The sequence below is a fragment of the Scyliorhinus canicula genome, chromosome 20 (genome assembly GCF_902713615.1).
Source record: "Scyliorhinus canicula chromosome 20, sScyCan1.1, whole genome shotgun sequence".
Classification (NCBI taxonomy): Eukaryota; Metazoa; Chordata; class Chondrichthyes; order Carcharhiniformes; family Scyliorhinidae; genus Scyliorhinus; species Scyliorhinus canicula.
In genome coordinates this window covers 42975941-43001828 of record NC_052165.1, presented here as the reverse complement: position 1 = coordinate 43001828, position 25888 = coordinate 42975941, and the positions used below count along the sequence as shown (strand labels likewise).

At 47.7% G+C, this 25888-nt stretch overlaps 1 protein-coding gene across 1 annotated transcript in view; it reads left to right on the top strand.

Annotated features, from left to right (window-relative positions):
* The window catches only part of slc17a8 (solute carrier family 17 member 8), a 94564-nt gene that overhangs the window by 66761 nt on the left and 1915 nt on the right, over positions 1–25888 (top strand). The window contains exons 6-11 of the mRNA XM_038781017.1: positions 1328–1414; positions 4338–4465; positions 6741–6890; positions 13272–13404; positions 22257–22367; positions 25050–25177. Of these exons, the coding sequence (XP_038636945.1) occupies positions 1328–1414; positions 4338–4465; positions 6741–6890; positions 13272–13404; positions 22257–22367; positions 25050–25177 (737 nt within the window). The remainder of the gene's footprint in view (positions 1–1327; positions 1415–4337; positions 4466–6740; positions 6891–13271; positions 13405–22256; positions 22368–25049; positions 25178–25888) is intronic.

The window sequence follows — 25888 nt, the reverse complement described above, 5'->3', positions numbered from 1 at the left end:
GATAGGGTTCCAGTGGGTAGAGTGAGGGGACAGAGGATAGGGTTCCAGTGGGTAGAGTGTGAGGGGACAGATAGGGTTCCAGTGGGTAGAGTGAGGGGACAGAGGATGGGCTGGGGAAGGGGGGGGGGGGGGGGGCGGTTGTCATGCAGGGGTGTCTCACTTGGTTCTGCACCTCAAACCTCGCATTGCGCAACCTCCCGGGTGCCAGGTCCCCCAGCAAGGTCCAGTGCCCTCTGCTTGAACACTGTCAGGGGGTGCATAACGGGTGACCCCCTCCGGTCCTGTTCCGCTTCCGGTTGTTGTGAGCAGCTTTGTCCTGTTGCGGGGGGTGGGGGGGGGGGCATGGATAGATCATCACAATTCGGCAGGGAGCATCAGGGCGTTCAGATATTGGCACAGGTTGGGGGGACAGTTGCAGCTACACCATGGCATCTCTCCAGGGGGTCGCAGCACTCATGTGCGTCTGTGCCAACTTTGTTAACCACCCTCCACTCACTCAGGCCCCCCCCTCCCCCTCGTGCCCGGGGGGATGTGGGTGATGTGGGATATTGGGGGGGGGGGATTTTTGTGACCCGGGGGCACCCTCTTGGCACTTACCCTGGCAGCCCTGGTGAGGTCGTGTAGCTTCTTCCGGCACTGCTCCCCAGACCGAGGGGTCTGCCCCACAGCACTCACTGCCGTGCCCACCTCACGCCAGGCCCGTCGCACAACGCTGGAAGGATGGCGACGCCCTCTTCTAGGGCAGATGATGCCCCTCCGTTGCTCCACCTCATTGAGTCTCCCCGAACCTCAGGGCGGCCCTCCGTGGCTCCGTCATTTTGAGGCCCTCACTTGTTTTGGTCATTCACGCCCTTTTACAACGTGGAGCGGCGTCATTCGGGTGTCATTCTGGCATCATTCAGGGGGTCGCGGGCTTTTGCCGTCATTCCTCTAGTGTTTCCTGCGGCCCCGCTCTTAGGGTCATGAGAGTTCTGGTGAGCAGAGCCCCTCGGTGTAGAAAACATGCTGAAGCCCCTTATTTAACCTGAGTGGCGTTGTATAGCCATGTGTTATGATCACTCACTATGGGACTTTGTTCCCTTTTAGTTGAATCGCACCCAGCATTCATGGAAAGATATCTTAGGTGTAGCACAGTTTCACCTCACTGCATTTATAAAGACAAATTGTCTTGCTTTGATTCTTTTGTCAATTATCTCAGACCTGTATTCCCCGATTCTTCCATCAGTGGAAACAATTTCTCCTCTGGTAATTGGTCACATTGTGCAAAGTTTGTGCCTCTGAGTTCTAGCTGACTGACTCTCATTGTCCAATTTTATGTTCTACACAGGTTCTTACGCAGGGGCTGTTGTGGCAATGCCACTCGCAGGATTGTTGGTCCAGTACAAAGGCTGGTCTTCTGTTTTCTATGTTTATGGTGAGTCCCCTTCAAAGAACCCAGGTAAATCAAGATGTTACAATTTTCAAGGTACCATTGTTAAGGAATTTACCCTCAGTAGGTAGTGAGGCAGGGTATAAAGGTGGCTCCATATTCAGATAGATCAAGATCATAGAATTTATAGTGCAGAAGGAGGCCATTCGGTCCATTGAATCTGCACCAGCTCTTACAAAGAGCATCCTACTCAGTCCCATGTATCTACCTTATCCCCATAACCCAGTAACCCCCACTTAACCTTTTTGGACACTAAGGGCAACTTAGCATGGCCAACCCACCTAACCCGTACATCTTTGGACTGTGGGAGGAAACCGGAGCACCCAGGGGAAACGTACGCAGACACGGGGAGAATGTGCAGACTCCACAAAGACAGTGACCCAGCCGTGAATAGAAACTGGGACACTGGAGCTGGGAAGCAACTGTGCTAACCACTGTGCTACTGTGCTACCCAAACTGGGTGTTGGGACACATAAAGACGCTGGGCATGATTCTTCGGTTTCAAAACTAAGTGCTCCCTCCAGTGGAGAATCAGGACTGTGTCCTGCTGGTGCGAGGAACATCACCCAGGTGGTATTCACATATCTTTACTAGGCTAAATTATGCATAGCGGTGAGCATGCTGATTTCCCTGGACATCTCTCGGGTCACCATTTTGAAATGGTATCCCAATCCGATGCGTGCAGAGACAGACTTCGCCTTCCCCCACGATGCAACTGTGAACCATTCCCCCTCCCCCACTGACAGGGGTTGCACCCCCACCACGGGAATAAAGAGTCACCCACCTACACCATGCACGCATGAGAGGGTGACATGATCCCTCACAACTGAACTTCCCCAGCCCCCCTCAGCCATCCTCTTCAGTATCCCCCTACCCCCTGGCTCCCTGTTCAGGCCCCACTCTCTGACATCCTTATTCTGATTGACAGCTGCTGGCCACTTCAACAATGCTAAGTGCTTTCTGTCATTAGAAAAGAGGAAATAAAAGCCCTTAGCATTTATGATGTTTATAAACATTGCTTAGGATCAGATGTATTCAAGCATGAGGGGAAATTTAACTATGTAAATCTCCTGCCTACTCTGTTTAAACTATTAAGCCGCCAATCAAAGACTAGTTAAAGGCACTGCACTATGAAATTGAATGGACGCGAAGCATTTCAAATTATCTCAGAGAATTTTAAAGTTTTGCAAGTGTTGTGGGTGTTCTAAGAAGACTCTGACACTTGAAAAGCTAGCATTTTGAAAAGCATAGGGCAAAAGGGGCAGATGTGAGGAAAGGGAAAGTCGTCATGGCTTGAATCTTCAATCAATTGTCTGATCGGCTCACTGGCTGTCAAGCAGAGCAGTTCAGTGTTGGAAGGCCACTTCAAAGTTTAAACAGGTCAGACAAGGATGATGATGAACATCCTGAGATCACTATGAGATCACCATGCTGCCTGAGATCACCATGCTAAGAGTGAAGGAAGTGCTGGAAGGGGCAGTGCAGACAAGGGACCCCAATCCAGGGGATGGGGTCTCAGGACTAACCCCTTAACCACAGCCTGAGCCCATGCAACTGGCAGGATGCTTAAGGGAACCCCCCCTCTCCAACCTAGCAGTGAAAGAGGGACCCATGAGAAATGGGCCGATCCCCTTGACCCCTCAAGGTCCATCACACCAGGACAGCCTTGTGTAGTTCCCACTGGCAGGGTTGGTGCATAACGGAGGGGTGGACATTTGGGCTACCAGCCAGTTAATTGCATTCAAATACATGCATATGACTGTTTGCATGTTCCTGCCGATGCAGGGTGGGAATCCCGCTATCACGGGTGGTATGGACTGGAAACTGAGGACGGGTCTGTTGCCCTCTGCTGAACATGTTTTTGGGCCAATACGGGATTCTCTGCGCCATCAGGTTTCCCAACCTTAGTGACGGGGAACGGAGAATTCTGCCTCCTATCTTTGGGTTCAAAGGGAAGGTGGTGGTGTAGTGATATTATCACTCAGCTAGTTATCCAGAGGTCCATGCTAATGCTCTCGGGGCATGGGTTCAAATCCCATCACGGCAGATTGTGGAATTTGAATTCAATTAATAAATTGGAACTAAATGTAGTCTGGTTACCATGAAACCATTGTCAATTGCCGTGAAAAAACATCTGGTTTACTAAGGAAGGAAATCTACCATCCTTACCTGGTCTGGCCTACATGTGACTCCAGACCCACAACAATGAGGCTGACTCATAACTGTCCTCTGAAATGGCTCAAATGGCCACTCAGTTCAAGGGCAATTAGGGATAGGCAACAAATGCTGGCCTTGCTAGTGATGAACACATCCCATGAAAGAATAAATAGAAAGGGGGCCAACGTTATAAGACCTGCCCTCTGGTGTTGAGCTTCGCTAGAACAAGAGCTTGTGTTGCAATTGCTACTAACAAATGGGCCCATTCTGTCACCCACTCTGGGATTAGGGTTAGGGTGCAAAACAGTAACTCACCAGATCCTCTTCAACAACAGCACCTCGACCTGTATGCGCCACCATCTGGATTCATTAATGGCCTGGAGATATCGGTGGGCCAGACTGTGTAGGGATGCCAGGTTTACTTCTCAGACCTTGCTGACAGCTGACACCAGTAACCCAAAGGTGAATTCAAATCCTGCCATCCATGAGGGTAAACTGGATCTTCATCTGATATAGGGCAGTGCAGCATTCCTATAGTAGACATACCAGCCTGAATTTAATACACAAGTCAGTGCAGTGAGACTTGCACTTACAACCTTCTGGCTAAGAGGTAAAAGTGCCATGAGCTGAGCAATGACTGACACCTGGCTGTATGGGTTGTCTGTGCTGACTTAAATTGTGAAGCGGAAATATAACCTCGCAGGCAGTTGGCCTAATGTGATGCAGTAACTTCTCTTTTCCAATCTTGCAGGTATGTTTGGAATGATATGGTACATATTTTGGGTGCTCTTTGCCTATGAGAGTCCAGCAAAGCACCCGACAATAACAATTGAAGAGAAAACATACATCGAGTCCAGTATTGGGGAAAGGGCCTCTCTAGTAAGTACAAACCAGTTGAGCTGACACGGCCAACAAAATCTCAGTCATGACCATCCTGGGATGAACCATAATAATTTATATCGTACCTTTACTATGGTAAAATGCTCAAAGACATTTCACAGGAGTGTAAATCAGACAAACTTTGATGCAGAGCTGCACATCGAGATGTTAAGGCACATGACCAAATTCCCAGTCAAAGTGGTAGGTTTTAGGGGCATCTTAAAAGCAGTTAAAGGCGGAGAAGTGGAGAGATTTAGGGAGGGTATTTCAGAGCTTAGGGCCCAGATACTAAAGGCATGGCCGCCAATGATAGAGCGGTGGAAACCAGAAATTCTCAAGAGGCCAGAATTAGAGGTGTGGGGATATGTTGGGTAATTGTAAGAGCTGCTGGAGGAGGTAATAGAGATTGAGAAGATTAGTGCGGCGGAAGAACTCAGTTACAGTTTTTCTCAGTTTTAACACTGACCTCTGGGCCAGAAGTTTCTGAGGGTGATTTTAACTTTGGTCAATGTGCCAAATGGACACTGGCACTGTCAGAAGGTGCTGCCAGGGTGCCATGGGGCAATGCCCAGCCTCAACTCTCAACCTGTGGCCTACAGGAAGCTCTGCACCCCCAGGGTGGTCTTCACGACTGGTTTTCATTTTTGAAACCAGTAGATATTCGTGCCGGTGAGACGTCATGCTGCCAGGGAGGGAACATTCCATGGGGCCGGACGCTATGGTGTAAAGCCGATAAATGATATTTACATGCATGTAAATTTATGAATATCAGGTTCGCGCCTGAAGATATCAAACCGAGATCCTCTCCCGCCCAAATCTCGTTATGGCCCATGGGCAAGATTTAACAACCATAACGGTATTTGCACCTATGGCTCATGGACCTGAGAAGTCGTGCCCAAGTCTCCCCCTATAATCTAGGTAGGCACTTCCATGCAATACTATCTGTGTTGTAACTTCATACACACTTTATCCCCCTTTGGAGAATTGTACAGAAGTGTTGGAATGATTAGCAGGTCGAGTATCAATTTGTTTTCTCCACATCATGAATGCTGCTTTCATAACCAACAAGCCATCCAGTGGGGCTTGAACCCAGGACATCCGGCTCAGAGGCACGTATACTACCTTTTGAGCCACAAGACCTGCAGTAATGCAAAAGCTTGTTATATGTTGCGTCTTGTGCCTTGCTCAGAATGCTGCCATCCTGGTACATCCAACGGGCGAGGTCTTCCGGCTGTTCACGCAGGCACGATCTTCCAGTCCCGCTGACAGCGCACCTCTGCAGTAGGTATCCCAACAACATGGGTGGATTTTTTGGGAAATCCCACTTACAGAAGATCCCACCGCCGGCCAAATGCGGGCTGCCTCCCGCTGCCGACAAACACGCCGTGGGAAGGCTAGAGACTCTTGCCCATTGAGTGTAGCTGGTGTCATCCTACAAATAATCTGGAGTGCGCTAATCAGCATCCATTTGCACTTTAAATTTGTGACATCATTTGAAATTGTTGCATTTCTCCTGATGAGTGCAAGATGAAAAGCTTCAACAACATGTCTCCTTTTCAACAAGATTCAAGTTCTATATCACAAAGTAACTGTAAAACCCAATGTAAGTAATAATGTGTTTGTAAATAAGCAAGTGGGCGGCAAAGTAGCACAGTGGTTAGCACTGTTGCTTGCAGCAGCAGGGATCCAGGTTTGATCCCCGGCTTGGTTCACTGTCTGTGTGGAGTCTGCACGTTCTCCCCGTGTCTGCGTGGGTTCCCTCTGGGTGGTCCGGTTTCCTCCCATAAGTCCCAAAAGACGTGCTCGTTAGGTGAATTGCACATTCTGAATTTTCCCTCAGTATACCCGAATAGGCGCCTGGAGGATTTTCATAGTAACTACATGCAGTGTTAATGTAAGCCTACTTGTGACACTAACAAAGATTATTTATAAGTACTTCAGTACTTTGTGCGATTGAAGTGTGGAGTAGTGCTTCAGTTGTGGATCGTGATCATTTCTACCCTTTGAAATGGATTGCGTAGGGCAGAATAATTTAGAGCTTCAATCCATGATGCATAATCAAACTGGGTGGAACTCGCATATGGAGCGTTCCTGTAAAATCCATGCATTATGTCTGAAGATTATAGCCATTAGTTTTCTTTGTTTTCCAGTGTTTTTCCTATTAAATGGAAGCTATTCTTGTTCTATTGAAACTTCGGTGCCAGAGTACCAACGTTGGTTTCTCATGTTTCCTGATTTGTTGAGACTGACTGCACCCATTCTGGTTCTCTCCCAGAAATTCAGGACCCCCTGGTTGAAGTTCTTCACCTCCATGCCTGTTTATGCCATCATTGTGGCCAATTTCTGCAGAAGTTGGACCTTCTACCTACTGCTCATCAGCCAGCCTGCCTACTTTGAGGAGGTTTTTGGTTTCCCAATCAGCAAGGTAAGTGAGAGCATCAGATAAGAGGCACTTCTCATTTCCTGTCCCTATTTAGAATTAATTTACTGTTGGAAGCTGGGGCAATTCTTCGGCCACGTTGCGCCCAGTGCAATTCCCGCTATGTCGGGGGAATTCTGGGAGAGGCCAATAACAGGATTTGTGCCGGGTGATGTACCATCAATTGGACTCGAGTTGTGAAGAAGTTCCGTATATCAGGCTTTAATCAACTAGTTGTGTGCCCAGCAGTCGGCTTACAGAGAAAGGCCGACTGCCGGGTCCTATGGGTTCTTATACCCCGCCTCATAGGCGGGACTACTTGCCTCTCAGCCAATGGGTGAGCAGTCACATGACTAGCTTCAACCAATCAGCAGAGAGGCACATGACCGACCTGAGCCAATGGGCAGCGAGTGCTCTGCACCAATGGCAGATAGGTACCGTAAACCTCCTAGTTATACCACCAGACTGGGCGCTAAACAGCTGCTGATTCTCCCGGCCCCCCCCAGTGGATGTAATCTGGTCCACGGCCTCGCTGGACGTGCACCAAATTAGCATATTTAAATCTTCATTTAATAATGCAGGACCAATTTTTAGGCAACTTCTCCGTCTCCTGCTGGCGCGAATCATTACTAGTCTTTACAAACGAAGACCACGGGTGCAATTCAGCGGACACATGTTAAAGTCCGCTTTTGACCGTATTTAGGGGAACATTTCTAGGCGGCTGCAGCGCCAAGAAACACCCGCTATTCAACGGCAATTTGCCATTTTTCTGGGCCTCGGAGTGTTCGTCCCCATACAGTGATTTCCTGCTGGGGAGTGTGGCTATTCGCAGATTGGGACACCATTTTGATCGGCAACCCCAATGCTCCCCCCCTTCAGACCGAACCCCCACCCCCGCACTTTATCGACCCACCCCCTCACACCCCCCAAGCTCATTGAGGCCCTTGGGAAACCCCCCCCCCCCCTCACACACCCCCTCCAATTGGCAAGGCCCCTCCCTTGCCCAAACCCTGGCAGTGCCACCTGAGCACCCTAGATCTGAGCCGGGCGCAACAGGATCGCTGAATTGAGCCCCTGATGTGATGACCATGCCATGGTGATCAGGGGCCATTGTAGTCCCAGCGAGTTCGCTGACATGCCGATCACTGCCCCGGCACCCTGGCAGTTCCAATCAGGGTGCCATGGGCAAGTGTCAAAGGGCACTGCCATGGGGCATGGCCTGAAGGGGGCTGGGAATTTGGCAAACCGATAGTGGGGTCGCTCACCTGGGGGGAAGGGGGCGCTGGTACTGGCTATTGGCGGGTGAACCTGTTGCTAACAATTGGGGGGGGAGGGATTTTTGCCGGCGATGGGTGTGGGGGGGGGGGGGGATGGGACTGGTCAGTGCCGGCAAGAAGGAGGGAGCGCTTTGGCGTTATTTAAAGGGAACCCCGATCTCTAAGGAGCCAGACTTGCTGGTGTGATTCAGCATCGCCCTCTCATTGATGGTGCAAAACATGCCCCCCTCCCCAAAGAAATTTCTAAGTGTGGGTGGATTGCGATCTGGATCACCCTGACCCAGCCGGCAGAAATTACACTGCCTTTCCCGCTGGAAACTATACTTAGAAATGTTTTGGAAGAATTGTGTCCCACATTTCCAACCAGATGCTAATCCATCACATTGCCTGATATGTTTCTACCTCTCCTACCCAGGAGTGAGATCAGGTTGCATGATAATTACATGTAAATTCTACGATAGACGCAGAACAACGCTTAAAATGTTGGGGTTTGAAATGTCATTTTGTCCCAGGGCATGCTGTATTGGGATGACAAATCTCTGACACTCTCCCTCTTGGTGGTGGGAATTGGCCAGGAGACCAGTGACAATCTCAGTAATTGATTAAGGTCATGGCGGCATCACAGTGGGAAATCCTCTTTCTCCTTTGTCCAATCTTACCACCACCCTAGTGCTGCCAACTCTGGTTTTGCATATTCCAGGAGATTTTAATCCTGTGATTCCCTCAAGTCTCCAGCAACCTGGTCCCACCACCGGGCATGTCCATCCTAGAGCCCCTGCCTTCCTATGGCTAATTTGAAAATGAATAGTCCCTTTAGATGCTAGTCAACTGTGCGTCAAACAGAATTCTTTTCCCTGTTTTTAATACTTCATAACTAAAAAATTAAACTATTCGAAGAAGTTTCTTTAATACGGCATGATTTTTCATTATTTCTCCCAGAGTTGTGCTTCTGTGAGATTAATAAGAAAAACCAAAAATCGTGGAGAAACTCATAAATGTTGACGTTGGCGTAATCACCGGAGTGTTTCACGCCGGCATCAACAGGCCTCCTGGCCCAGCGATTCCGCAGCGCACAGGAGGCCAGCATGGCGCTAGAGTGCTGCGGCGGTGCCGATACGCGGCCCTGCACTGCCACGGGTCCACGCATGCGAGCGGTGTCCAAAGGCGGTCCATGCATGCGCGTGGCGGCTACCTCCGCACCAGGTCCACGCAACATGGCGGAGCCACACAGAGGGTTGGTGCGGAAGAAGGTAGCCCCCCCCCCCCCCGGAAGGTGCGTGCCCGCGAATCGGTGGCCCCTGATCGCGGGCCTGGCCGTCTTGGAGGCCACCCCCCGAGTCTGATCATCCCGCCCCCCCCCCCCCCCCCCCCCCCCCCCAAACCAGGATGGCCAGCGCGGCCGCGGTCCGAGCTCCCGCCGGGTGGAACCATGCTAGAGCCATGTTGGTGGGAACTCGGCTGGTTGAATGCGGAGAATCGCCGCGGGGGCCTCTCTCAACAGCTCCTGACTGGCGCTGCGTCAACCACGTGCACGCACGTGGCTGGCGGCGATTCTCTGGCCACCGGAGAATCGCTGCCCAGCGTCGGATCGGAGTCGCGGGCCATCTCGGCGTCAACTCTGATTCTCCAAGCCGGCGCAGGCTCGGAGAATCCCGGCCATGATCTTTAGTCGTGTCACATCCAGCCATGAATGGTTGTGGACAATCAAACAACTCACTGGAGCAGGAGGCTCCACAAATATCCCCATCCTCAATGTCAGGGGAGCCCATTTCATCAGTGCAAAAGATAAAGCTAAAGCAAAAGCATTTGCAACAATCTTCAGCCAGTCGTGCCAAGTAGATGATCCATCTCAGCCTCCTCTTGAGGTCCTTAGTATCATAAATGCCAGTCTTTAGCTATTTTGATTCACTCCACATGAAATAAAGAAATAGCTGAAAGCACTGGATACTGCAAAGATTATTGTCCCTGCCAATATTCCAGAACGAGCTACGCCTCTCGCCAAGCTGTTCCAGTATAGCTGCAACAGTGGCATCTACCCGGCAATGTGGAAAATTGCCCAAGTATGTCCTGTCTACAAAAAGCAGGACAATTCCAACCCAGCCAATTACCGCCCTATCAGTCTATCCTCGATCACCAGTAAAGCAATGGAAGGGGTAATCAACAGTGTTATCAAGTGGCACTTCCTTAACAATAACCTTCTCACTGACACTCAGTTTGGATTCCACCAGTCTCGTTATAGCCTTGGTTCAAACATGGACAAAAACCTGAACTTCAGAGGTGGAGTGAGAGTGACTGCCCTTGACATCAAGGCAGCATTTGACTGAGTGTGGCATCAAAGAGCCCCAGCAAAACTGGAGTCAATGGGAATCAAGGGGGAAACTCTCCGCTGGTTGGAGTGAAACCTGGCACAAAGGAAGATGATTGTGTTGGTTGGAGGTCAATCATGTCAGCTCCAGGTCATCACTGCAGGGGTTCCTCAGGGTAGTGTCCTAGGCCCAGCCATCTTCATCTGCTTCATCAATGACCTTCCTTCCATCATAAGGTCAGAAGTGGGGATATTCGCAGATGATTGCCTTACAGCATCTTCATTTTTCATTTAATCTCTCCTGTCTTCTACCCCATAAACCATCCCTTTTGTTCTTTCCTTCCCCTCCTCCCTCTCCTTGAGTCTCTGTTTACTTTTACATCTCTAACGTTTTTCCAGCTTTTCCAGTTTTGAAAGGCCATTGACCTGAAAGGTCAACTCTGTTTCTCGCTTCACAGATGCTGTCTGACCTGCTGTGTTTGTTCAGCATTTTCTGCTTTCATTTCAAGCGATATACTCCTTACTCCTCACTTTAAGAAATTTTCCCTCCATTTACTCACTTTTTTCCTGCATTAATTAACTTTCCTCTTTCAATGGTCCCTCAACTCGGATCTCATTATTATCATTGATTTTTCACTGTCTCTAAATTATTTGCTAAGACACTTCTTTTCAGGCCTTCATTACATGCTTCATAGCATCCTGACTAATTACATTTCTAGCAGATATCCTGTCTCCTTGTCCATGATAACATCATCTTCATATCGCCATCAGACAAGCGCCAGGTGGTGTTCTAATAATGGACAGTGCTTTCATGAAATAGTTCACTTGGACCATGCTTCAATCAGATATGAGTTGAAAACTTTCATTACTTTAATTTCAGTTACTTACCTAACCTGACTAGAATACTCAAGGATGATGTACGGGATCTGAATATTAGCTCCCTTTCTTGCAGCCAACTGCAACTCACTCCTGAATTTAACATTATGGTTTCAGTGAGTGGGAGACGTAGTGCTCATGGCAAATTGTGGGTTAAAATTCGGTTACAGAACCTCAGAGAATGAATCGCAGAATAGTTACGGCAACAAAAAGAGACCATTCAGCCCGGATTGTGTGTGCTGGCTCTCCGAAGGGGCAATTCACCTTGTGCCATTCCCTTGCCTACTCCCCGTAGTCCTGCCTCTTACTGCTTTCAGATAACAATCCAACTCCCTCTTGAAAGCCTCAATTAAATCTGCCTCCACCACACTCGCAGGCAGCACATTCCAGTTGCTTGCCCGGGGCGCCAGCAACCCTAGGGCCGGCGCTGGTTATGAGGCAAGTAAAGTATGCCAAGGAGCTTTGACAAAGGGTCATCTGGACTCTCAAAATTAGCTCTTTTCTCTCCCTACAGATGCTGCCAGACCTGCTGAGATTTTCCAGCATTTTCTTTTTGGTTTCCGATTCCAGCATCCGCAGTAATTTTCTTTTATTAAAGTATGCCACCGGCTTGTTGAAATTTGCATATAAAGGGGTTGATTGTTTTTTTATATCCTCACTTTAAAAGAGAGATCTTTAAAATGAGAAGCAAGTTCAATAGTAGAGATTTAATAGAGGTGTTCAAAATTATCAGGTAGATCAGGAGAAACTGATGTGGAGGGGTGGGGAAGGGGGGGGGGGGGGGTGCAATAACTAAAGGACAGGAATTTAAATTAGCTGGCAGAAGACCCGGGAGGGGAGTTGAGAATTTTTTTTTGTAGCGAGTTGTTGTCTGGGAAGTACTACCCGAAATGGCAGTGAAAGCAGATTCACTCGTAACTTTCAAAAGGAGAACTGAAGGGGAGAGATTTTGAAGGGCACAAAGGACTGAGCAAAGAAATGAAACAAATTGCATTGTTCCTTCAAAGTGAATGATGGCTCGAATGGCCTGCTGTTGTGCTGTGTGCGTCAGTGATAGGCTAGATGAGAACAAACCTTTCCACCAAGCCCAGAATAAAGAGCATGGAGTCATAACTGTAATTAACGGATGAAATAAGGAGTAAAGGGTGTTAATGGAGGGTTAGAAATCAAGGGGCGGAATTCTCCGCTCCCGGGAAATATCGGGAGGGCCGTCGTGAACTCGGCTGAGTTTCACGACTACCCCGGAGGCCGCTCCTCGCCCCCTATTCTCCCCTCCCGGTGGGGCTATGAGTGGCGCTCCGTAACTCTCGGCCGCCGGGCGGCGCGCCAAGAGTGACGCAACTGCGGCGCCTATGTGACGTCAGCCGCGCATGCGCAGGTTGGCCGGCTCCAACCCGCGCATGCGCGGCTAATGTCACAACGGCTGACAGCTCGAACGTGGCCGTCTTTCCCCTCAGCCGCCCTGCAAGATGTGGCGGCTTGATCTTGCGGGGCGGCGGAGGGGAAATAGTGCTTCCGATTGAGACGCCGGCCCGACGTCTCAAGCCCCTACAAGCCCCAAAACGGGCATCTCATGCCGATTTCACGACGGCAACGACCAGGTGTGGTTGCCGACGTCGTGAAACGGTCGCGAACGGCAGGCCATTCGGCCCATCCTGGTCGGAGCGGCGATCGGCGATTCATCCGAGCGGGGGGTGGGAGAATCGCGGGGGGTGCCAGGGGGTTGTGAAATTAGTTGGGGGCCCCTCCCGCGATTCTCCCACCCAGCGTGGGGAGCGGAGAATCGTGCCCAAGGTATAACAGTGACATCCATGCAGAATAAGTAACAACAGGTGGTGTTACAGTTAGTCTTACCAAACTCACCAGTTTCATTAAATATTTATATCTCTTAAATTACATCACTGCAATGTTAAACCTTCTTCCTGGCAGGTGGGTATACTGTCGGCTGTGCCTCACATGGTGATGACCATTGTTGTGCCAATTGGAGGACAGCTAGCCGATTTCCTGAGGAGCAGAAATATTCTATCCACAACAACTGTCCGAAAAGTCATGAATTGCGGAGGTAACTTGGTCATCAAATTCTTAGCGTTTGCTTTTACAGGATGTCAGCTAATTGTTTGTTTCAGTATTGTGTATGTTCAATGTGTGTTTTTAAATATGAGGCTGCCTAAAAAATAAAGAACTCACAGAATCTTAGGTTTATCACAAGAGTTGTATAGAAGATGACATTCATAAAACGTAATGTGCCTCAAACCGAGGTATCTATGCACCCAGAGGAAGGACATTGAGGCTGTTAAGTGTGAAGGGTTAACAACACAAGCACCTGATGCTGATGTAACTGGTGATGCAACTATGATGCAATGTCACATTATTACGATCCTGGACCAGACCCCAAATTTTGCCAGAATACTGGACATGAACGCCAATCACTTTTTTTTAATTTGTAAAGGAGTGCCTCCATGCACAAATAGGGATATAGCTTTAAAAAAAAACATTATTATTAACAGAGTATTAAACTACCTGTTAAACAATGCTTAACAATAAAATGAAACACTTTGAACTCCTAACTGCGACCTTCTTTATCTACAATCAAGCAACAAAACCATCACAGGTCAAAGTAAAGTTAACAAACACGTGGGACGGAATTCTCGAAGCCCGCGCCGGCTCGGAGAATCAGAGATTACGCAGAGACGGCCCCCGCCGCCAGTCCAATGGCGGGACGTGAATCTCCGGCGACTGGAGAATCAGTGTCAGCTGCACGCGTGCAGTCGACGCCGTGCCAGTCAGGGGCCAATGAGAAACGCGCCCACGACAATTCTCCGTGGGTGACAGGCCGAGTTCCCGCCGGCGTGGATCTAACATGGTTTCACCCAGTGGGAGCTCAGACCCGGGGCCGTAGTGGCCGTCCTGGTTTGGAGGAGGGGGTGCAGGGGGTCAGAGAGCGAGATCTGGTGTGGAGCAGCCTGCAGACACTTGACTGTGTCAGACTACTGCTTCACCTAACAGCCTTTTGTAGAAAGTGTTGTTCAGCTCAAAGCTTTCACCAACACTAACTCAAAACTGATTCCCAGAGATCTGGTACAGACCTAGCCCCTCCTATTAATTGCATTATATTAATCCCACTCAAGTCCCATGACCTAATTACTTAAATTTAAATACAAGGGGCTGGATTCTCTGTCGACAGGATCCTCTGTTTCGCAGGCAGCGCATTCACGCCCGTGGATTTTACGACGGCGTAGGCGTTCCCACAATGGGAAACCCTATCGGCTGGCTGCCGGGATGGAGAATCCCACTGCCGGCGTGGGTGCACCGCATCAGAAAATGGGCGTGGTGGGACAGAGAATCCCACCCAATGTTTCTAATTGTCTACTCCCCAGAAATCATAACAAAAACCTTTTAGGCCTTTCCTTGTAAACATAAGCATGGTTTGAAATAATGATGGTTGCACTTTTATGACATCTTAATTGTACCTACTGCAGCCAGTGTCTGTCTTATTTTTAAACCAGATATTACTGCAGCAGATACATACACACCCTAACTCAGGCGTTTAAAACACTTACTGCACCAGATACATACAATGCAATATATATATATACCAATTTCTTACATTCGTCACAACATGATTAAGTAACTGAGATCTGATGGGAAGCAGAAATACTACCTCGTGTAGAGTACTGAGGTGTGCATTGATCTGTAAATAAACAAATAATAGTCTATAAGAGCCTTCTTGGGGTAACCGGCACATCCTAAAGAAGCCCCATCCAGATGCCAAATGCAAGACGAAATATGATGGCAGTGGATAGAGCATAAAGAAACAGAAAAACTCCAGGTGAATACTGCAGACCTGAAAGACCTCCAAATCCTTGGAAAAAGGTTAAGAAGGGAAAAACAGAATTGAAGACTCACCTGAGAATGGAGCATCTTGGGTGCAGTGGATGCAGACCTAGAATCCAAGTTGTAGTGCGTATAGATCAAAATCTACAAGCCAAACTGCTGACGCAGGTCCAGATCCAGATCTTAGATTAAGGTATATGGATAAACAAATGATTGAATTCCTGTATGTTATACGGAATCAGTAGCCATCACTATTGAGCAGATATCATGCTTGTGGTTGGGGCTGATTTACGAGGTTGTTGACATTTTTGATAGGCAGTACAGTAGTGAATTCAGAGATTAATTTCCACCCCATTTTCAGACCTTGGAAAGCTGAAATGATAATATTATATAACCTTAAGGGTGGATGCCGAGCTCATTTATCTCTTCACAGCGAGATAGATCCCTCAACCATTCTTGGACAAAGTGAGATTGAGTACATGTTATAACAAGATGTCACCTCTAGCACTGTTGCTTCACAGCACCGAAGGCCCGGGTCACTATCCGTGTGGAGTTTGCACATTCTCCCTGTATCTGCATGAGTCTCACCCCCACAACCCAAAAGATGTGCAGGGTAGGTGGATTGGCCATGCTAAACTGCCCCTTAATTGAAAAAATACAATTAAAAAAAAATAACACAAGGAGTCATCTCTCCAGCTACGATACCAACGATGAGGTGTTCTGGAATGGTCACAGTACCAAAGTCTAATGGTTCAGTTAGAAACTATCATAGATCATAAATCATAGAATTTACAGTGCAGAAGGAGGCCATTCGGCCCATCGAGTCTGCACCAGCCCTTTGAAAGAACACCACACTTAAGTCCATGCCTCCACCCTATCCCTGTAACCGAGTAACCCCACCTAACCTTTTCGGACACTATCATGGCAAATCCACCTTACCTGTACATCTTTTGGACTGTGGGAGGAAACCGGAGCACCCGGAGGAAACCCATGGGAGAATGTGCAGATTCAGTACAGACAGTGACCCAAAGCAGGAATCGAACATGAGACCTTGGAGTGTGAAGCAACTGTGCTAACCACTGTGCTAACGTGCTTCCGTAAACTATGTGATTTTGACTCAATTAAACAAGTCAGTAGCACATGAGATCCGCCAGAAGTGAATGAAAGTCTTGTCAAATTAGCAAACAGCGCCCTTTTTACAAAATTGGATATAAAAAAGCTTTTGGAGGTTCCCTTTGGAAAAAGAATTCAGATAGTTAACTACTTTTAGCATCCCATTTGGTCACTATTGTTTTAACAGGTTACCATTCAGAATTGCAAAGTATGATGTCCCAGACACTGGAAGGTATGGAAAGAGTGATATGCCATTTGGATGACATTCTCGTACAGGGTCTATCAAAGGAAGAACATGACCATTGGGTGAAACAGCCTTCAAAGTTCTACAAGAAGCAGATTTGACATGGAATGACAAATGCAAATTTTCAAAGCCTATGATAAATTTCTTAGGCAAACCTGGGGACTTACAGCCCATCCACAGAAAACAAGGGGCAAAATTTTCCAAATGGGAGACAAAGTGCCGATGGTGGAGTGAAAACTGGAGTGTTTCACTCCGGCATTGGACGCTACTCCTCGCCCCCTATTCTCCCACCCCCAGGGGGCTAGGACGCCAGGCCTTGGTGGTGCGTCAAAGCAGCGCCGTGTAAATGACGTGGCCGGCGGCGCTTAAATTACGTCACCCGAGCATGCGCAGGTTGGCCGGCGCCAACCTGCGCATGCACGGGTGACGTCCTCCCCGCGGGCGTCCCGCAAGACATGGAGGATTGATCTTGCAGGGCCGTGGAGGAAAAAGAGTGTGTCCTTTAAAGACGCCGGCTCGCTGATCGGTGGGCACTGATCGCGGGCCAGACCCCTACTGAGCACCACCCTGGTGCCTGATCCTTCCTTCCCCCCCCCCACAGGCCGCACACGCAGCGTTCGCGCGCTGTTCACGCCAGCAGCGACCAGGTGTGGTTGGCACTGGCGTGAACCCGTCGGATTGGGCAGGCTGCTCGGCCCATCCGGGCCGGAGAATCACCGCTCGCCTGTTAGAAAGTGGCGATTCTCCGAGCGGCCATTCGTAAAACGCGGCACGCCGTTTTGTGGGGGGTGGGAGAATCGCGGGCGGGGTACCGGGGCAGTGTGGCGGGAATCGCCCGGCACTCCCGCGATTCTCCCACTCGGCGTGGGGGTCGGAGAATCGCGCCCAAGGTGATTAGAGAGTTCCCACATCCGAGAGCGATCACAAAATTACAAAGATTCCTGGTGATGATCAATGAAGTAGGCAAATTTTAACCAAACTTGGTGGAAATCAACAAGTCATTACGACAGCTGTTGAGGCAAGGTCAAAAGTAGTGTTGGAACATGGGTCGGAGAAGTTTGAACAATCAAGGAATTGATGAAAAGGAACAAAGATAAATTAACTTAACCCTTCTTAACTGCAGAACCTCCGTAAAAAAAATCCTCATCATCAGAACTTTTGATGGGAAGGCAGCAGTGATCACGATTTCTGGCTCTACAACAAACGCTACCACCTAACATTACCTCAGATGATTATGAGAAAGTTAGGAAACGTGTGGAGCAACAAAGAGACAGTCAGCTCCTAATTTCAACTTCAGACAGATAGCATAAGACTTGTAAATGTTGCAGCCCAGAGAGTGTGGATATGAGATCAACAGAAAGGAGGCATTGGAATAGAAAGAGCTCCACAGCCAGGATCTTACAGAATTGAGACGGACCTGGGAAATATCAAAAATAATCAAAGAGACATGGTACCATTGGGAAGGAAACCAGTGGAACCTTGGACATACCACTTAGATCCAAATGGAGACAAGGAAACAGAAACAGGTCGAAACTCTATAACCGCCCAGGGTGAAAGATACTTCTATCAAATGATGAGGGAATGCAGTTCATCCTCAACACTGAAATGAAATCAGGACCTGATTAGGAAGATTGGTTAAGGCACCACATAGACTAACCCTGTGAATTCTGAGGGAGGAATCAAATTGGGGCGAGAGTGGGAACTGGGACTGGAGGAATCGAATTGGTACGAGAGTGGGAATTGGGACTTGAGGAATCGAATTGGGATGAGATTGGGACTGGAGGAATGGAATTGAAGTGTGGCTAGAGTGGGAATTGGGCTGGAGGAATTGAATTGGGATGAGATTGTGAATTGGGACTGGAGGAATCGAATTGGGACGAGAGTGGGAACTGGGACTTGAGGAATTGAATTGGGATGAGATTGGCAATTGGGACTGGAGGAATGGAATTGAAGTGTGGCTAGAGTGGAAATTGGGCTGGAGGAATTGAATTGGGACGAGAGTGGGAATTGGGACTGGAGCAATCGAATTGGGACGAGAGTGGGAACTGGGACTAGAGGAATCGAATTGGGACGAGAAAATGAGGATGGGGAAGGTTGGGAGGATTTCTTCTGCTGTTCTGAATAGAGAGGCTGCCTGCTTCTCCTGGGCCATCAACAACATTCCAGAACATTAGGCACACTTCTAACCACTCTGGCACTTTCCAAAAGCTGAGTTTCTCCAATGGACTTGACATCAGCCGAGCCACAATCCCCCAGAGTCGCATCCCACCCCCACCCCACATCCCGCCCATCCCACCTCCACCAACCCCACCCAATACAGCCTTCCAGGGTTTACATTTAGACACTACTCACCTTGTTGGAACATTGGAAAGGCAACAAATGTAAACTGGAGTAGAGCTACCATGGGTCAGTGAGTGGGTTTTCACTTTCCCTCTTTTCCTGACCAGTGAATTTGGAAGAGGAGGGTGCAATTCAATTTGAATTACATTGTAATTACAGCACAGAAACAGGCCATTCTGCCCAACTGGTCAGTGCTGGTGCTTATGCTCCACATGAGCCTCTTTCCAGCCTTCTTCATTAAACCCGAGCAACATATTCATCTATTCCTTCTTCCCTTGTGTGTTTATCCAGCCTACCCTTAAAAGCATCTCTGCTATTTAGTTCAGCCACTCCTTATAGAGTGGTTAACTCCTTAACCTGGTGTTGTAAGACTTCTTACTGTACTCCTTATAGAGACATAGGGCTTAGGAGCAGGAGGAGGCCATTTGGCCCTTCAAGCCTGCTCTGCCATTTGAATGGCTGACCTGATTGTGGTCTTAATTCCACTTTCCTGTCTGCTCCCCATAACCCTTGACTCTGTTGTCCATCAAAATTCTCTCTAATTCGGCCTTGGATAAATCAAACGACTCAGCCGCCACTGTGCTCTGGGGAAGAGAATTCCAAAGACTAAACAACCATCTGAGAGATAATCATTCTCCTCATCTCGGTCTTATAAGGGAGACCTCTTATTCTTAAATTCTGTCTCCTAGTTCTAGTCTTCGGCACAAAAGGAAACATACATCCAGTGTCTACCCTATCAATTACCCGCGGGATCTTATATGTTTCAATAAGACCACCGCATATTCCTCTAAACTCCAATGGGTTTCAGCCCAACCTATCCATACTTTCCTCACAACATAAGCCCGTGTTGGAGTGAGTTCCACAATCCTACCACTCTCTGGGTAAAGAGGTTTCTCCTGAATTCTAAAATGAATTTAGTAGTGACTCTCTTATATGTTTGGCCCTGAGTTTTGGACAGCCCCCATGTGGCGATATCTTCTCCACGTGCCTATTCTGCTGAATCCATACAATCATGTGACAGATATTTCACCAGGAGCGGGGTTTCTTCCTGCCCAACCCGTACCCTGGGTTGACCTACCCCAAATGCATCAATGCACGCTCTTCCTGAGTCAGCTTGGAAGTGAAGCTTTGTAAAATTCTCCCTCTGACATTCAGATCTCTGAGTTACCCTCAGCAATGGTCTGCTAAGTATTCCTGAGCCATAGTTAAATGTCTACAGTCTTTTGACAAGGCAATGACTGTGGCAGCCTTCACCATGACAACCACTGACAATCTGATGCTGAGAGGATTGACCTTTACAACTTTGTGCATTCAACGTCATCGTATTGTCATCTTTGTTCAACAGTGCAGATTTGAAAGTTCTTTCAGAACAGGAGAAGACCATTCAGCCCATCCAGTCTATATCAGTTCTTTAAGAAAGCTATTCAATTAGTCCCATTTCCCTGCTATTTACCCAGCAAATATTTATGTAATTCATTTTTGCAAGTTATTAGGTCTCTGCTACGATCGCCCTTTCAGGCAGGGCATTGCAGATCACAGCAACCCGCTACGCTTAAAGATTTTAACGATTTAAAACATTGGCAGCATGGTGGCATAGTGATTAGCACTGCTGCCTCACAGTGCAAGGACCCGGGCCACTGTCTGTGCGGAGTCTGCACGTTCTCCCCGTGTGTGCATGGGTTACCTCTGGGTGCTCCAGTTTCCTCCCACAGTCCAAAGATGTGCAGGTTAGGTGGATTGGCCATGCTAAGTCGACCCTCAGTGTCCAAAGATGCACAGGGTAGTTGGGGTTATGGGATACAGGGATAGGGTGGGGACCTAGGTTGGGAGCTCTTTCAGAGAGTCGGTGCAGACTCAATGGGCCAAATTGCCTCCTCTGCATTGTAGGAATTCTATGGTTCTATTTTCTTGCAATCTCATCTCAGATTCCTTTTCCAATTGTCTTGAATCTGTGACTGTTCGAAGTTGATAACTTACAGAAGGAAAGTCAGTACCAAATGGATCGACTTTTAAAAAGTAATACCACACTGGTACTGGAACAAGTCCCGACGTCGAGAGCTTGGCTGCCAGCTCCTGCAGTCCCAGCCACACCTTGGCTCAGTAATGGATGCTTCCCAGGCTGCAGATAGTTGCAGGAAGAGGGACGATGGCCACCAGCGTTACAGGCTTTTAGGGTACAGTGAGGAGTCTTGGAAAAGTGGAAAGGGGACGGGGAGTGGATTTTGGTGGATAGGCGGGTCGGAATGGAGAGTGGGGGTGGTGTGACATCTTGGGGGTGGTGATGCACTCAGGGAACCCCCCCCCCTCACCCTCCGGATTGATGTGTCCCCCTTCCTTTCTGCCTTTTCAAAGAAGCCATTCAAAAATGGTCCACTTGCCATTACCCTGCGCTTTATGAAAGTGAAAATGGATTGAGGCTCTTAATTGCCAATAAATAGGGCAGTTAAGGGCCTCAACAGGCCGAAGGGTGGGTGGCCTGGTGGATGACCTATCCACCCCCACCCCCATATTATGGGAAACAGGTCGAGGTTGGGCAAGAAAGAGTGGAGGTTAAAATCCAACCCCAAGCAAAGTTTGACACAGAATAACATTGGGAACTATTCGGAGGAGTGAACAAAGCCTGACCAGAGAGGCAGCTTTCTAGGCGCGTTTTAAAGAAGGAAAGAGGGGTAGAGAGATGGAGAGGTTTCGGAAGGGAGTTCCAGAGCTTCAGGCACATGCAGCTGAAGGCATGGCCAGCAATGTTGGAGTGATTAAAATTGGAGACATATAAGAGGTCAGAATATGAGGAGCACAGAGATGCAGAGATCCTGGAAGATTGTAGGGCTGGCAGAGATCAGCGAGATAGGGAGAGGTACGGCAATGGAGGGATTTGAAGATAAGGATGAGACTTTAAATTTTGGCAGCACAGGAGTGCTTGGTGAATGAGACTTGGATTTATTTTCTATACGTTCACAGGATGTGGGCGTTGCTGGCTGGGCCAGCAACTTTTGCCCACGCCTAATTGCCCTTGCAGGGAGTGGTTTGCTTGCTAGGCCAGTTCAGACGGCATTTAACAGTCAACCACATTATTCTGGATCTGGAATCACATGTGGGCCAGACCAGGTAAGGATGGCAGATTTCCTTACTGAACCAGATGGATTTTTACAACAATCAACTCACAGTCATCATTTCTTAATGCCAGATTTAGTTTTATTGAATTCAAATTTTATCATCAACTATAGTGGGATTTGAACCCGGGAATCCAGAGGATTACCCTGAGTCTGTGGATTATTAGTCTAGTGATAATGCAATTATGCCACAGCTCTCTATGCACAGCAGAATTCTGGATATCAGTTGAAATGATGATTCCAGTCACTAATGTAAAGTTTTATTTTCCAAAGGCTTCGGCATGGAGGCTACCCTGTTGCTAATTGTTGGTTATTCTCACACCAGAGGGGTTGCAATCTCTTTCTTGGTCCTTGCTGTTGGATTTAGCGGATTTGCGATTTCTGGTAGGTTATCTTGTATTATAATCATCTGCCTCCAATCAACTTAATTGTTTCTTATTGCTTGATGTGTGCTTCTCCCTTGGATTCTCTTATAGGCTGGTTGCTTTGGCATGTTTTCCCTTGGTAAGTAGGATTGGTGTAGGAACATTGGAACAGGAAGAGGCTATCTAGCTCTTTGAACCTATTTCTACCTTCAGTTAGATCATATTTAGATCTGTATCTAACTCCAATTAACCACCTTGGCTCTGCCAGATAGGAAGTTGGATTTTATTTCATTTTTTTCATGGGACGTGGTCACCAATGGCAAATCCAACATTTGTAGCAGCCCATCCCTAATTGGACTTGAACTGACTGTCTTGTTTGCTCGGCCATTTCAGAGGGGCAGTTATGAGTCAACCACATTGCTGTGGGTCTGGAGTCACATGTAGGTCAGACAGGGTAAGAATGGCAGATTTCCTCCCCTGAAGGGCAGGATAGGTTTTTGCAACAATCAATGATGGTTTTGTGGTCACCGTTACTGGAACCTCTTTATATTCCAGATTTTTAAATCAATTAATCCAATTTATATTCCAGCAGCGGCAACAGTGGAATTTGAAGCCATGCCCCCAGGGCATTAGCTTGGGCCTCTTGATTACCCAGTGACATTAACACCATCCACCCTCTCCTCTTTATGGATGCAATGATGCAAATATTGTGACAGCCACGTACTCACTGCCTTGCCCTGGAAGCAAGACATGAGACTCGAAATTCCGAAGGGCTTCTTTTGTACTGTATGTGGCTTCAGTAGTAACACCATTTTTCTTAGATGTGCTCTCAAATTTTGCATAATTTCTCAAATCAGGGCAGGATGGTTGAGGGTCTTTCCTCTGGAGAGTACTGCCTAAAGGAAGCAGACTCAAGAATAACTTTTAAAAACAAATGAGACATAAACCTGAAAAAGGAAAAGAAACTGCAGGACAATGGAGCAAAAGTGGAGTGGGGAAATGGAGATAATTGGCCAGATCTCACAAAGACCTGACACAAGAAGGATGGGCCAAATGGTTTGTTTCTGTGCTGTAATGAACCAAATGACTTCTCATGTTTTAGCAGTGTTGGGACAGTGGCAGAAATGTGCATAATAACTGAGGCTGTGACATGAATCACATGATTGACAGAGTAATTGTAAGGCTCCCAGTGGAAAAGTCATACTGGAATGAAGCATGGGTCAGTGATGGAGACAAGTCAGGCAGTGCAGCCAAATTGTTTGCACCTGCACCCTGTGCGATTGCAAATCTGTACCAGGACTGCAGGGCTGAAAAACCAGTCTTGACTTTGAGAATTTCTTTGCACAGCAAATTGTTATGATTTGGAATGCGCTGCCTGAAAGGGTGGTGGAAGCAGATTCAGCAACAACATTCAAAAATCAATTGGACAAATATTTGAAAGGATTAAACTTGCTGGGCTGTGGGGAAAGAGTACAGGGAGAGGGGTCAATTGGTTATCTGTTGCATGAGCCAGACACAGGCATGATAGGCCGAATGGCTTCCTTCTGGGCTGCATCATTCTCTGATTTTAGGCAACAAATGAGGTGCAGGAAAGAACAGGTATGAGGGTGAACAAGAACCCTTAAGATTGCATTTTGGAACATCTTCAGTGGACATGTGAAATTGAGGACATCCTGCTCACCGAAACGCAGACATGCTTTGCAACACAGTGAGGGGACCAGGACATAGACTGAGAAAACCACAGGTGATTCTGCGGCCATGTCCTCCCAGGGACAGCTACCCCGAACCCCCTCCCACTGCCATCCATGGCTGATAAAAAATTAAGGATGGCATATCTGAGATTTCTTTGAAATTTCCACTCTTGGCTGGGATTGCTGAATCACTCCACTTTGTCACTTTGTTCTCATGGATAGTCAGATATTGGCAACATCAGCACTCTGCCCAGAAATCAGACTCACAAAGTGACAGTATCGCATCCAAGCTGCCTCGGTCCTGAGCTCTGAAATTCCTTTCTTAAACTTCCCATCTTTCTCTCTCCCCTCCTTTAAGATGCTCCTTAAAAACTTACCTTTAGCCCAAGCTTTGGTCACCTGTCCTAATATCATCAATAGATCAAATAGGACATTTCACTTAATTAAAGGTGTTAAATGGGTGCGAGTTAATGTTAATGCAGGTTCAGGTATCCTGGGAAGCAAATGGAAGCCTATTTTCTTCAGTTCTCTGCCTACAGGCAGGTCTAATCCACAGTGTCACAACCTTCACCATGGGTAGGGCAAGGAGACAGATCCTGAATCCACCCCACCCAGAACCAGGTTTGAACCCTCCACTGTTGGAACCAACCTGATTCACACCAGCCATCCAAGGAGCTTGAGTTGCTGTGGAAACATGTTGTAGTCTGGAGCTACTACCAGTGATGGTAGAGGCTCCAATTGTCTTTGCATCACATGGCTGTCCATGAATATTGCCCATTCGTACCATTGTTGGAAGGATTTACAAGTTGATACTTAACCTATTTGGCCGTTTGTCAACACATCTTCCTCAAGGTCCTGGGGTGGGACTCGAACACAGAGCTTCTGGTTCAGAGGCAGGAGAGCTAACCACTTCACCACAAGACCTCCTGTTGTGTTACCTATGATGATGAAATGTCTCTACAGTCCATCCCTATCTGATTATGATTGTATCCTATTGTTGTCAAATTCAGGGTTCAATGTAAATCACTTGGACATCGCCCCTCGTTATGCCAGCATTCTGATGGGAATATCCAATGGTGTGGGAACACTGTCAGGAATGATTTGTCCATTAATCGTTGGAGCATTGACAATAAATAAGGTAGAACCAAACATTCCGTCTGTTTCTGAATGACAATTTTCTTTAATTTCTCAGCTGGAGTGTCATGTCACCGTCTGGGCACCCACCCATAGGGAGAATATCAAAGGCCTAGGAGAGAGTGTGGAGGGGATTTCTCTTTTTATTCTTTCTTCCATGGGGTGTGTACATAGTATGGCCAGTATTTATTGCCGATTCCTTGAGAAGGTGGTGGTGAGCAGCCTTCTTGAACCGTTGCAGTCCATGTTGGATTTCTAAGAATGGTAGCGGGGGAATGAGAAATTTCAGTGACATGGAGAGAGTGCAGAAACTGGGGTTGTTCTCCTTCAAAAAACGAGAAGGCTAAGGGGAGATTTAATAGGGCTTGTAACATTTTAAGGGATTTTGGTAGAGTAGATAGGGATAAACTGTTCCCATTGGGCTTAATAACCAAAAGAAAAGGAGGAGAAACTGTCTTACACAGCAAGTTATTGTGATCTGGAATGCACTGCCTGAAATGATGGTAAAAGAAAGTTCATTAGTAACTTTCAAATGGAATTGGACAAATGAATGAAAAGATAAAATCTGTTGGGCTTTGGGGAAAGAGGAGGGGAGTGCTGCCAAAGAGCTGACACAGACACGATGGCCTGAATGGCCTCCTATGATTCAATAAACTAATTAGGCAGAGCGTTGCTGCTGATTCTTTTATTGTTTGGTTAAAGAGGCTGAAGAGTC